We start from the raw sequence: 14,675 nt of genomic DNA, 5'->3' as shown, positions 1-14,675 counted from the left end.
ACGGAAGTATGTGTTCAAGGTCAGAGAGGCTATGGCTGTGTGCATATAGGATTGTGTCGTCTGCATACATGTGTATTGAGGCTTCCTTACAAGCTGTGGGAAGATCATTAATGAACACTTAGAAGAGTAGGGGCCCCAGAACAGAGCCTTGCGGGACACCACAGGTGATATCCAGGGGGTTAGAGTTGGAGCCTGAGATGGACACATGTTGGGATCTACGTGATAGGTAGGACTGAAACCAGTTTAAAGCATGCTTCCATATTCCAGAGCTCTGGAGTTTGTTAAGCAGGATAGCATGATCAACTGTATCAAAAGCCTTTGCAAAATCTAGGAATATTGCACCAGTGAGTTGACCCCGTTCCATTCCACACTGGATTTCATTGCAAACTTTTAGCAGGGTAGTTACCGTGGAGTGTTTGGGGTGAAAGCCTGATTGGAATTGGCTAGGGAAATTTGTTTTGTTATAGTAATCGCTTAATTGGAGTGGACACATTTTTCCATGACTTTGGATAGGATTGGGAGAAGGGAGATTGGCCTGTAGTTTGAGACAGTGTTTTTGTCCCCACTTTTGAAGATTGGGACAACTCTGGAAGTTTTCCAGGTCTTAGGGATATGGCCTGCAGAGAGGATAGAGTTGACTATGGAAGCAATTGGTTTGGCAATTGCTGGGGCACCAAGTCGTAGGAACCTAGATTGTAGTAAATCAGGTCCACATTGGCTGCTTAGTTTTAGTTTGAGGAGCGCTTGTGTAATCTCCTCTTCGGATACTGGGCCAAATTGAAAATTGTGGGCAGTGTTGGGAGAGGGTGGGGCTATATGGGTACTCCCCGGATGAGATTCAGGTTTGTGGTTTGGGTTGCGTTTCGCTAATAAGTTAGTGGCACACCCCACAAAGTAATCATTGAATGCATTTGCAATGTCAGTGGTGTTTGTCAGAGTAATGTCCCCCTTAGTGATATTACTTGGCTGTTGATGGTTAGAAGGCTAGCATATGTTGTTGATAACCTTCCAGAAGTTAGCTGGGTTTGATGTATTCTGGAGGAGATTGTCAGAGTAATATTGTGCTTTTGCATGCCTTGTTTGCCTTGTGCCATGTTCCGCAGGCATCTGTAGTGATTGAGATCCTTAGTAGTGCCAGTTACTTTGTAGCTTTTCCACAAGGCATCCCTGAACTGGTAGAGTGCTATAAGGTCAGGTGTAACCCATGGAAGGTGGATATAGTGGAAGGGAAATAGTCGAGCGCAGAATCAAGGTCGGGAATTAAATCGATTCTGTGCCATGGGCAGTTGGTAAGGTCATCCAGAAACTGTTGTGGGTTAAAGTTTCTAAATGTTCTAGTGAGGAGAACTTTAGGGCTTGATTGGGGCGGTTTAATTTTCCTTACACAGTACACTATTGCATGGTCACTGAAAATGTCAGGAAGGATGCCAGAGGATTGGATTCTGCTGGGATTTGAGGACAGAATCCAGTCAAGCAAGGAATGGTTGTGCGAGACTGTAGGTGCAATTACAGAGGTAGGAAGAAAGACAGGAGACGGCTTTGCCCCTAACACAAAGGTAGTGGCGAGTGTGAAGGAGAAGTGGGTGGTCAATAGTACCAAAGGCTGTAGACAAGTGGAATTGAATGAGAAGGGGGTAATGTCCTTGGGATTTAGCTATGTGGAGGTAGTTTGCTACTTCGGTTAGTGCTGTTTCAGTAGTGAGCAGCGCGGAAACCGATTAGAGAGGGTTTAGGATAGGGATGTGCAACCTCTCACCGAAGAAGAGCCATTTTATAGAAAATGTCTTTTTCCAAAATATTCCGAGAGCCGCAACACATTCTTGAATATCACACCCCCACAAACACATATACTGTACACACACTAATAGGTATATACTGTATAAGCATTAAAATACAACAAAATATGTGGGGAAATAAAATGCATCTCACAATAATACGTCCCTTTATTTAGTTTTTTTTCATTGTTTTTCTGTGCAAAACCGTGTCATTTACAAATACACAATACATACATGCACTACCCCCCCAAAAAACAAACACCTACACAAACCCCCCAATACACACACACTGCCCCCCCAATACACACATATTATTTTTATATATATATATATATTATATATATTTATATATATATATATATATATATATTTATATATAGCAACTGTAAATATTCCTGTATGCTCATTTGCATGTATTATGCAGGTCTGCAACCCTGTCTTTCACCATTATCACCCAGCACACAGCACTTCCACTGCAGCAAGGGATTCTGGGAAATGACATGCAATATACAGGAATATTTACAGTTGCTTTATGCTTTACTGTGGAGGGTTTTTGTCACTTTTTTTACCCACCATAACCTTAATAAGTGTGGTATATATATATATATATATAGCAACTGTAAATATTACTGTATATTCATTTGCATGTCTTAGACAGGTCTGCAACCCCGCCTTTCACCATTATCGCCCAGCACACAGCACTTCCACTACAGCAAGGGATTCTGGGAAATGACATGCAAATGAGCACACAGTGCCACCTTTTGTCTCAAGCTCGTATTACACAAAAGGTGGCACTGTGTGCTCATTTGCATGTCATTTCCCAGAATCCCTTGCTGCAGTGGGAGTGCTGTGTGCTGGGTGATAATGGTGAAAGATAGGGTTGCAGACCTGTCTAAGACATGCAAATGAATATACAGGAATATTTACAGTTGCTTTATGCTTTACTGTGGAGGGTTTTTGTCACTTTTTTTACCCACCATAACCTTAATAATTGTGATATATATATATACAGACTTACATTGGGCTCCCGACCCCCAGCTGCTGTCATTCTCCCTCACTATCCTGCTGGTGGTTTTGGGGAGGTGGGCGCTGGTCGGGCCTCTTGTTGCCGCCGGGCCCGACGTCTCCCCAGCTGCCAGCCTGCCTCTCTCCTGTACTATCCCACCCAGGGCTCTGCGACGTCGGCTCACGCCGGAAGTTCCGGCGCCCACCAGCATGGGAGCCCAGCATGGGACAGTACAGCAGAGAGGCAGGCTAGCAGCTGGGGAGATGTCGGGCCCGGCGGCAACAAGAGGCCCGACCAGCGCCGGCCGGGCCCCCACGCAGCCACCGGCAGGGTAGTGAGGGGGAGAGGCAGCAGCTGGGGGTCGGCAACCTTCAGAGAGCCGCAAGTAGGAGCGGAACGAGCCAGCGCAGGCTGCCGACCTCTGTATTAGGAGAACATAGATACATAGAAACACTTATTCTCTTTAAATCCCGGTTATTCATTTATGTTCCTCTATCCCCCTGTATATTAGGTGTGTCTGCTGCTCCTATCCCTGTATTGTATAATCGTTCTGTTTTAAACATCAGTGTGTTATTTGCACAGACGTCTGTAGTGCATAAAATGGATAATAAAAGTGGCCGTATGAGGTGGTTTCATAGAAGGGACACGTCTGCATGTGGACATGTCTTTCCTTTTTCAATATCAGTTACCATGTTACTATGTTATCGTCTCTGTCATGCAGCAGCTACATCCCTACGTGTTTGTTGTCACATTCCCAGAATACTTTGCACCCAGACTTTGTTCATTGTTGCACATTCATTCTGTCCCAACACAGAGAGCTCAGAAAGAGGAACTAGAAACCATCAAGAAACATTACCAGACATCCAAAGCAGAGGACGTGAAGCTGCTGGACAAACCGGAACAGTAAGAGGTTTTCTGCTTTTCCTCTGAGATATTGGAGTTATCACCGGGGACAGACACGTCCTATTGTCTGTGTGCAATGAACATGTATTGTTTCATGAGAGCATTGCTGCCGTTGCACAGCTGCACATTTATTTATCTTTTCTATCTATTTTATCTGTCTCTCCAATATCTACTGATCTCTATTTTATTTGTTCATCAATTATCTATTTTATCTGTTTGTTTACTGTGTGTGTGTGTGTGTGTGTGTGTGTATATATGTGTGTGTGTGTGTGTGTGTGTGTGTGTGTGTGTGTGTGTGTGTGTGTGTGTGTGTGTGTGTGTGTGTGTGTGTGTGTGTGTGTGTGTGTGTGTGTGTGTGTGTGTGTGTGTGTGTGTGTGTATATATGCAGTCAGTGGGGGAAAGGGGGGGGGGAAGAATCCTGCTCAGCTCAAAATAGACTTTCTAGGGAGGTGCTATCAGGGTGAAACTTAGCGTATAGGAGGAGAGAGAAAGAACCCTATGTGATGCACTCAACCCTACTAATAAAAATAATAATAATAAACTTTTATTTATTTATTGAAAAATGCAAACATAACAAATATATTAAAACCTAACAAGTGTACTGTGCAGTTCTAATGTGCATTCACTCTGAATGACCAGATAGTGTCATAACTCGTGTGATGCACAGTAGATGCAAGAGGCTGTAGATTCTAACAACACTAGTGTATAAATTTAGTGGATGCACAATGTATATGACCCTGTGGGGGAAACAACTGATGTGCACTCTACACAGGTGTTGTAATACACAGGCACTGGGAGCATTAGTAATGCATAGGTGGTGCAGCTCTGTGTAACAAGGCTGCAATGAGGTGCATAACACTGCTGCATACACAGGGAGCCAAATGCAGACCCAGATAGGGAAAAGACCCCCCTGGTGACAAATCAATGGGAGCCTTGCTAGGAGGTGGGTGCAGGTGAGTATACCCCGTTATTAGCCTCGTGAGAGTACTCCAGACTGATAGCCAGGACTCACGCTTTGTCAGCTCCTTCCAGAGGGGGGGGAGAGATGTTATCACACCCCTACTGTGTATGTATGCTTTAGAGCTAGCCAGTGCCAGCAGAGACTCTCATATGCCTAGCGTCTAGCTAGTAGGATCCACATCTGTGGCCCACATCAAAGTTTAAAGCTAATCTACAGGACGTGAACAAACTCCTATGAGTTTGACACTGCTACAGTACAGCCGGCGTCGCTATGACGTCATCCCTACGTCATATATATATATATACCTGACTCCGGAACGGTATTGTGTGTGTGTGTGTCTATATATATATATATATATATATATATATATATATATATATATATATACAGTGTTCGACAAACCTATACACAGTTGATTTAAACCCCGGGCGAGTAAATATTGGCCCAAGCACCACACGTTTGGTACTAGGTACTGAGATCAGTAAAGCAATGTCAACAGGGAGAGAGAAAAAGAAAAGTATCCCACAAATAGCACTCAAGTGAACCAAAAAATATATACATTTATTAAACACATCACATACAATAATACTAAAACAGTCCCTGTACCAACACAGTAACACTATAGAAAGGCAATTGCCCTGAAGTGGAGAGAAAGCAACTGCTGGGTTAACTAATTAGAGTAGCTGACACTAAGACGATGATGGTAAAAAGGCATGTAAGCTGCCTTTAACCAATGCGCCCGGCCGGTCTACAGTATGTGAATAACACTTAATAGAACAGACTACAATGTAGTGAACCTAAACGGACAGGCACATACCAAGGGAATAAAGAACCAGATAATACAAGCTCTGTAGAGTATGTAATAAAGGACCAAGGTCCCAGATAGGCAAATATACATCAATACACACAGCTTGGAGTAATTAATAGCAGTCCCAATGTATTAGTCCAAGATAAGTGTACTAGAATAACAGCACTACTAGAGTAGATAAGGTGCCAATGATGACACTGATCGTGGACATAAATGCCAGGTACTTGGCCTCCGGTATATGCAGGGAGACGTGAAACCGCAAATGGAGCTGCTGACAGGATTGCTAACAGGACCGCAAGTGTGAGAAATCCTTCGGTAAGTCCAAAACACAGGAGCTTTCACCCAACAGCAGTTCGTGAAGAGGAGCACAGGGAATACACACAGGAGGAAAGCCCTGACGTATGTTTCGCCCTTAGCTTCGTCCGGGGGCTTGATGAAGGAGCGTACACACCAGGTACAGTGGTGTGAAAAAGAAAGTACTCTCTCTTTGAATTCTATGGTTTTACATATCAGGACATACTCCAATCGATGACATTTTGTACATGAAATAAAAACAAACAAAATACATAGCGTAATACTGTGAGATTGAATCAAGACAAACTATAACATTAAGACAAGATGCTGAGATAAACAACAGGTGACTGATAACAATGAAACATTTAATAAAACAACACAAAGTAATGAGCATAAAGGATAATAAAAATATGAGACAAGTCCCACTGAGAGATATGCTGCTGCGGCTGAAACCCCCACTTACGGGACATGATGTGGTAGCATCATCTCTAAGCCACAGACGAGAGGGGATAATCTCTCAGCCCCCCCCAATTTGTGCACCGCTGACACAGAGCATGATGTAAAACTTCCATTAAACCCCACACAAAGGGTTGAGTTAATGTATAATACAGAATGTAAAATATGATACATACAGATGTTAAGCATAAAGACACAGGAACATGGCCCATACATGAATAAATTGGATCTAGTGTATAAACAAATGCATTATGAGGCACAATGAATGTGTGTGTGTGTGTATAAATTTATAAAGCGCCTACTGTGTATACAGCTCTTTACAAAAGGTGTGTATGGGAGTGTATACCAATGGTGTGGGTAGGTGTAGAAATGTAAGAGGGTGTTGCATTACTATTAATGTGTGTATATATAGAATTACATTGTACATATGTATGTGTAAGAGACAGCTGTGTGTGCAATCATATAGCGCAGTATGTATACACATGGCATTTAGCACTCATGGGAAGAGAGTTCCCTTGTGTCAGGCTAGTGACTCATGAAGCTGCACCGCTAAGTTTCCCGAACAGTTGCATACATTTGTATTCATGTAACCATCTCTCTTTCGGTGTTCTAAGATTACCTTTGAGTATGGCCACCTTCAGTTTGTTCATCTTATGGCCAGAATCAGGAAATGTTCGCCGACAGGACTGTCTCTTGTTCCGCGTGTGATGCTGTGGCAATGCAGATTCATTCTCTTGTTTAGCCCCTGTCCTGTCTCACCTATGCAGTAGCAGCCCCCTGGGCATTTCATGCACATGATGAGGTACACGACATTGCTGGAGGAACAGGTGAACCTTCCTTTGATTTTGTACTCCAGATTCCTGTGTGGTATTTGTATTGTATTGTGCTCGCTGTGTGGAGCATTGCGCAGGTTTTGCATCTTGCGTCCTGGCATGGTCTTGTCTCGCATTCAGTTGTACTGTTGAATACTTCACTCCTCACCATCATTTTCTTGATTATGAGGTTGTCTGTATGATATAATAAAGGTGTTTCAGGGAAGACCTGTTGCAGTCTTGTATCTTCCTGGAGAATGGGTTGTAGTTCCCTGGCGATCTTGCGTAGGGCTTCTAGGTGTGGGTTATATGTGACCACCAAAGGTACCCTGTCGCTTGTCTCCTTCTGTCTGTATTCAAGGAGATCACTTCTTGGTATTCTGGTGGCTTTGTGGATTTGCTAGTCTACAATTCTGTGGTTATATCCACGGTTTATGAAATCAGATTTCAAGGCTGTAATCCGCTGGCCTCTGTCTGGTGTGTCTGCTGTGTCGGAGCATATCCGGTTGTATTGCTTGACTGTAGATGGTTGCATGCTTAGTGTGTATGGGTTGGAAGCTGTTGTCCCTCAAATAGTTGGCTCTGTCTGTAGGTTTGCGGTATACAGACGTATGTAGTTGGTTGTTCTTTATAGTAATGGTGGTGTCTAGGAAATATACTTCGTCCGGGGAATGGGTGAGTTTGAGGTTGATGGTCAAGTGGAACGTATTGAAGTTCTCATGGAACTGTATGAGGCCCTGTCTACCAGAGGTCCAAATCATGAGGATGTCATCGTTGTACCGAAGGTATGTAAGGGGTTTCCAGTTTTACGCAGAAGAGATTGGCAAACTGTGGCACCATCCGAGTGCCCATAGCGGTCCCGGTTTTCTGGAGGTATGTGTCATTTCCAAATATGAAGTAGTTATGGGTCAGAATGAATTTGATACATTTAGTCACTGTCTCTGTGAGTGGCTCCTGCGGTCCCAGAAAGTATCTGCAGGCTGAAATCCCATCTTTGTGGGGGATGTTTGTGTAAAGTGATTCTACATCCATGGTTGCTAGTAGTGTTCCTGTTGGGAATATTATGTGTATGTATAATCTGTGACTCAGTGAATTCCCCACAGAGAGCGGATCACGGTATTACACCTCATGTACAAAGTCGCTGAAACTGTTGAATGTATAAATATGAGCTGAGTGGAGCCCCTGTGCCACACAGCTTACAATGTTCCCATATGGGGAGGAGTGACGGTGTGTAATTGTAGTGTTATTCCGTCTCGTTACCAGGTTCCTGTACGAGTTGTCTCAGATCCCAAACTTTTCCGAGCGCTCCCAGTGCATCATCTTCCAATCCGTCTTTGCAGAGGGAATAATCTCTGTGCGCAGGAAGGTGGACATGGTTATCCATGCTTGTGCTGTGAGTATGTTCAGTGCTACATGAAAACAATGAGTGCAGTGCAACAAAGTAACCATATCCCATCAATGCTGCCAGCTACAAAATGCACTAACACACGGACGCACCTCTTTATTAAAGTCTGATAAGTGCATATAATCAGCTCGCCGTATTCATCAAGCACTTGGCACATGTCCAAACGAGGCTTTTTTGTTTCCTACGATCTGCACATTTTGTACAGATAGCCCAGAAAAGATCGCACAACTCTCGCCTCCCTCAGGTGTAGTCAAAGTAAGCATTTTGCTTTAGAGGTGAGATATCTGTTAACGCTGCAGTTCAAGCTGCCATTTTAAAATATATATATATTTTCCCCATTCAATATGTGCATCAATACAATCTGCATACTGACAAGTGATTAGCTAAGCTACAGATCGATCTGTTCTCCGTTAATCGATCGTTTGCTCCGGGTTATTTAATTCAGTTCTTGCACAGCATTGTGGGCAATGTAGTCCTGGAATATGATTGACTGGGCAGTTAATAGATACAATTGGTGCACTGCTAGAGAGAGGGCGGGGCTCAAGAGCCAGAGCCTATCAGAAGGGGAACGGGCTGTCACTTTGGAAATGCTTCCTACATTAGAAACATAAAAAATATCTTTAAAACATTTTCTCATAATACATAACTGATTTATTAAAAAATAAGTAAAATACATGTAGGATATTGCTTGAACTGCTGCTTTAACACACCTAAGATGTCTGGGAAATATGATCATTTTAAATCTTTTGAAATATATTTGACATATTTAAATTAGCATGAATTAATAACTCATTGGCATCCATGGTGGTCATGATGTATTTTGTCATGTATCGCATGGAAACTAAAGTGTTAATAATGTTTGTCTTTAATTATATAGTGCCCACAGACAATACAGTACAAGGAATTATAATACAATAAGTGTAACAAACTAAATCAGACAATGGGAAAGGAAAACCCTGACCAGGAGAGCTTATACTCGCCTTAACACCCCACCTTATCCTAAGTGTCCACCCATTGCATGCCATAAAGGCTAGTAAAGCATACAGTTGGTTACCCTCGAACCCAAGGCATCTATTCAAAACACCCACCTCTACTACCCTCCTCTCAATAACACCTAAGCCCCCTCCATATAATTATGGCTACTGACCTATTAGCCACATTAAAAAAAAAGAAGCTAAATAAAAACTATATATTAAGAGTCATCCCTTTGGTTGGAGAAAATGTGATTTCACCAGCAACAAAGGAAAGGGTTCTTTACAGTAAGGGCAGTTAAAATGTGGAATTCATTACCCATGGAGACTGTGATGGCAGGTACAATAGATTTGTTAAAAAAAAGGTTGGACATCTTTTTAGCAAGGAAAGGTGTACAGGGATATACCAAATAAGTATACATGGGAAGGATGCTGATCCAGGGATTAATCTGATTGCCAATATTTGGAGCCAGGATGGAATTTATTTTTCCCCTTACGAGATATCATCGTATAATGTGTCACTGGGGTTTTTTGTTTGCCTTCGTCTGGATCAAAATACTGTAAATAGAAATATAGGATAAAGTATCTGTCTAAATTTAGCATAGGTTGAACCTGATGGACATATGTCTTATTTCAACCTCATCTACTATGTAACTATGTAACTATGTAACTGTCTTGACATCAAAGCTGGGAGGTTCATGTATCCAAGGCAACAGCCAATCAGAGTGTTCCATTTCTAAATGTTCCATTAAACACTTTTAGTAGGGGAAGTGTTGCAGCTTGGAGCAATCTGATTGGTTAATCACATTGGAAATTCTCACTTAAAGCTGCTGTCAATAGCTCTTAACTCTTCTTGTCCTAATTAACCATGAGTGTTATTAACCCCGCCTCTGACAGATGTGTTGCATATAGTTATATTGCTTTGTGCTCTCACCTCCCCCCCCCCCACCCCCTGCAGGGCCTGCTGGAGATGGACAGTGTGAAGGATATCATGGGCCTGATCCTTGCTTTTGGAAACTACATGAATGGTGGAAACCGGACGCGGGGGCAGGCGGATGGATTCGGGCTGGAAATCCTGCCCAAGCTGAAGGACGTTAAGAGCACGGTGAGCACTGGAACCAAACTGAACCAGGCCTAGCATGTGGCATTGAATTAGCAACGATTACATTGTAACAATGTCCATGTAAGTGAGACTGAGGTCAGTGTGTGGGATCCCTCATCATCTCTGAGAGAGTAAGGCCGTGCCTATAGTGCCGTGGATGGCGACACGACGGGTGACGTCGCCGTTGCACCGGCGAAAGTTATATTTCGCCAGGCGGCAGCGTTGCGTGTATCCGGCATTTTGATTGGTTCAAGGCCGTCACGTGACGCGACAGCCCTTGAAAAATCAAATTTTGCCGGCTACCAGGTTTCGCTCCGTCGCGCGCCCTATAAGCGCACACGGCGGTAGCAATGCATTTTTTTTTCGGGCGACATCGCATCGCCGGCACTATAAGCACGGATAAGATAAAACCATATCATTTTAATTCTTATGTTTCCCATTTCCATGGGTTTTGTCCTCTGCAAAGTGTCTGCAGAGCTATACAAAACGTATGCTAGTCCAGGGAAAGGTGCCACACCTGCAGAGCTATACAAAACGTATGCTAGTCCAAGGAAAGGTGCCAAACCTGCAGAGCTATACAAAACGTATGCTAGTCCAGGGAAAGGTGCCAAACCTGCAGAGCTATACAAAACGTATGCTAGTCCAGGGAAAGGTGCCAAACCTGCAGAGCTATACAAAACGTATGCTAGTCCAAGGAAAGGTGCCACACCTGCAGAGCTATACAAAACGTATGCTAGTTCAAGGAAAGGTGCCACACCTGCAGAGCTATATAAAACGTATGCTAGTCCAAGGAAAGGTGCCACACCTGCAGAGCTATATAAAACGTATGCTAGTCCAAGGAAAGGTGCCACACCTGCAGAGCTATACAAAACGTATGCTAGTCCAAGGAAAGGTGCCACACCTGCAGAGCTATACAAAACGTATGCTAGTCCAAGGAAAGGTGCCACACCTGCAGAGCTATACAAAACGTATGCTAGTCCAAGGAAAGGTGCCACACCTGCAGAGCTATACAAAACGTATGCTAGTCCAAGGAAAGGTGCCACACCTGCAGAGCTATACAAAACGTATGCTAGTCCAAGGAAAGGTGCCACACCTGCAGAGCTATACAAAACGTATGCTAGTCCAAGGAAAGGTGCCACACCTGCAGAGCTATACAAAACGTATGCTAGTCCAAGGAAAGGTGCCACACCTGTAGAAAATGCAGTTTATAGCAGTTCCAGTATGATAGTAAAATCTCCTAATATTCCAAGTCCCCTTACCTGCCCCCTTTGCATGCAGAAAACCCTGCAGAATATCCACCCCAGGGGTGGCTACATGGTTACATTAGAAGTGTCGTAAAAAGTTGTGCGTACAACTATGATCCGAACAATATACTTTAACCCCCTTGCTGCCAGAGGGACCAGCAGTGCATTGGTTAATTTATACCACACAGTAGCAATCTCCAGGATTTAAAGAGCTACGGACAGTAGAGTGTAAATAACTCCTCTTCTCTCATTCCTAGGAACACTGTGTCAGCCTCATGGATTACGTTGTGAAGTATTATCTCCGATACTTTGACCAGGTGAGATCCGTGATCCAGTACAGGTGCTTTAACTTCATGTGTATCCGGGTATAACCCCAATATGTACCGCACTGGCAAATACATAATCAGCGATACATTCACCCCTCCCTCAGAGCACAATGTTTCAAGGAATGTCTAAAATCAGACGGTCATATTATTGAAATAAAAATACCCACCTCCCAATGATCTCCCCAAGGATGACCCCAAGGCTAAGTTTACAAAGCAGCGCTAAGATGTAAGACTTACAGTGAAGCAGGCGGCCGGCATCCTTTGTCCCATGTCACCCCCTCCGTCTTTGAATCTCTGACTGGGTTTGGGTCAGGGGGATGGACACCCAACGTGGGCCCCTCAACACAGGATAGTCCTGGGCTGAACAGTCTTTTGAAGAGTGTCTGCTTGTGTTTATGATGTTGATGTTCTAGGAATCTGGGACAGAGAAGAGCATCTACCCACTCCCGGAGACCCAGGATTTCTTCCTGGCCTCACAGGTGAAGTTTGAGGACCTTGAGAAGGACTTGAGAAAACTCCGAAAAGACCTTGAAGGTAAAGCTAGCAGCTGTAATGATTGGGGTGTTCCAATAATAGGTTTTGAGGAGTGCGTGCCTTCAAGATAAGATAGTGTGTAGGTCTGGAAGTAAGTAGTCATACTCTGTATGGTTGTATGCTGCTGTATGCCTCTAGATTCCTTGAACAAGAATCTCATTATCTGAATCCATCTCTTTACTGCCCCAGGGAGCAGCGACCTGCTTATTGGACATTAATGTGTTACATTCTCTGCTCGCAGCAAACGGGTTAATAGCAGATTTTAATTCACTCTGGGAATCGGCTCAGCGTCCAAAATCAGGGCGAGAAAAATGGGGTTTTCCTTTCTGCACAATAAGAAAAGATACGATAAAGTAAACAGCGCAGATACGTGTTAATATATGATGTGCATAACAATAATAAAACTGAACTTGCGCTTAATACCCACATACACCAAATCTGTGGGAAATGGACTTTAAACATGCAAGAATTCCTCCCTGTCATCTGCAGGGCCATGTGTTCCACGATATAGACATTTCTTGGTTTAATAACATAAATACTTTTGCAGACGCTTGTGCAACAACAATTTAACAGCTCCGAGAAAGAATTTGAATTAGTAATAACGTTTGGGGAAGCGAGTGGCCAAGATTAGACCGGGCGGGTGGGAGATTTGGGTAAGGATACTTTTTAACACTGGAACATAAAAGAAACGTTTTAAATAGCTGTTCATGCTTAGCAGGGTTGTTAGAGGTCTGGGACATGAAAGGCTGGAACAGGAACAGTTTTATGGAGAATTTGTCTGATTTTCTTTCTTTTTTTCTTGTTCAAAGAGTAGCATAAAAGGAGCGAGGCTTTTAATTAAAGATTCGTTCTTTGCATTCAGGAGTAGGTTTCAGAATCACATTGGGAGTCTTTCTTAGTGTCCCCCTTAAAAAAAAATGTCTCCCACATTTGGAAGGATAATCACCCATATTTACTGAGCGATGTTATGTCACAGGACACCCAAGAGCCTCATTTACCTGAGGATAATCCACTCAGCAAGCAAGGGAGCGGTTATACAGAGCAAGAGGAGGAGTTACAGGGAGCGGTTATACGGAGCAAGAGGAGGTGTTATAGGGAGGGGTTATACGGAGTAAGAGGAGGGGTTATAGGGAGCGGTTATACAGAGCAAGAGGAGGTGTTATAGGGAGGGGTTATACAGAGCAAGAGGAGGAGTTATAGGGAGCGGTTATACGGAGCAAGAGGAGGAGTTATAGGGAGGGGTTATACAGAGCAAGAGGAGGAGTTATAGGGAGCGGTTATACAGAGCAAGAGGAGGAGTTATAGGGAGTGGTTATACGGAGCAAGAGGAGGAGTTACAGGGAGCGGTTATACAGAGCAAGAGGAGGAGTTATAGGGAGCGGTTATACAGAGCAAGAGGAGGAGTTATAGGGAGCGGTTATACGCAGCAAGAGGAGGAGTTATAGGGAGCGGTTATACAGAGCAAGAGGAGAAGATATAGGGAGCGGTTATACAGAGCAAGAGGAGAAGATATAGGGAGCGGTTATACGGAGCAAGAGAAGGAGTTATAGGGAGCGGTTATACAGAGCAAGAGGAGGAGTTATAGGGAGCGGTTATACAGAGCAAGAGGAGGAGTTATAGGGAGCAAGAGGAGGAGTTATAGGGAGCGGTTATACACAGCAAGAGGAGGAGTTATAGGGAGCGGTTATACAGAGCAAGAGGAGAAGATATAGGGAGCGGTTATACACAGCAAGAGGAGGAGTTATAGGGAGCGGTTATACAGAGCAAGAGGAGGAGTTATAGGGAGCGGTTATACAGAGCAAGAGGAGGAGTTATAGGGAGCGATTATACAGAGCAAGAGGAGGAGTTATAGGGAGCGGTTATACAGAGCAAGAGGAGAAGATATAGGGAGCGGTTATACAGAGCAAGAGGAGAAGATATAGGGAGCGGTTATACAGAGCAAGAGGAGGAGTTATAGGGAGCGGTTATACAGAGCAAGAGGAGGAGTTATAGGGAGCGGTTATACGGAGCAAGAGGAGGAGTTATAGGGAGCGGTTAATCAGAGCAAGAGAAGGAGTTATAGGGAGCGGTTATACAG

The 14,675-nt window shown here is 43.7% G+C and overlaps 1 protein-coding gene across 5 annotated transcripts in view; it reads left to right on the top strand.

Annotated features, from left to right (window-relative positions):
* The window catches only part of FMN1 (formin 1), a 194,920-nt gene that overhangs the window by 137,196 nt on the left and 43,049 nt on the right, over nt 1–14,675 (top strand). For all 5 annotated transcript variants that reach the window (XM_075613256.1, XM_075613255.1, XM_075613253.1 and 2 more), the window contains 5 exons: nt 3,596–3,684; nt 8,280–8,409; nt 10,351–10,497; nt 11,996–12,055; nt 12,478–12,598. In XM_075613256.1, coding sequence (XP_075469371.1) covers nt 3,596–3,684; nt 8,280–8,409; nt 10,351–10,497; nt 11,996–12,055; nt 12,478–12,598 — 547 coding nt within the window. The remainder of the gene's footprint in view (nt 1–3,595; nt 3,685–8,279; nt 8,410–10,350; nt 10,498–11,995; nt 12,056–12,477; nt 12,599–14,675) is intronic.

The sequence above is a fragment of the Ascaphus truei genome, chromosome 9 (genome assembly GCF_040206685.1).
Source record: "Ascaphus truei isolate aAscTru1 chromosome 9, aAscTru1.hap1, whole genome shotgun sequence".
NCBI classification, from domain to species: domain Eukaryota; kingdom Metazoa; phylum Chordata; class Amphibia; order Anura; family Ascaphidae; genus Ascaphus; species Ascaphus truei.
This window is presented reverse-complemented; position numbering and strand designations above follow the sequence as displayed.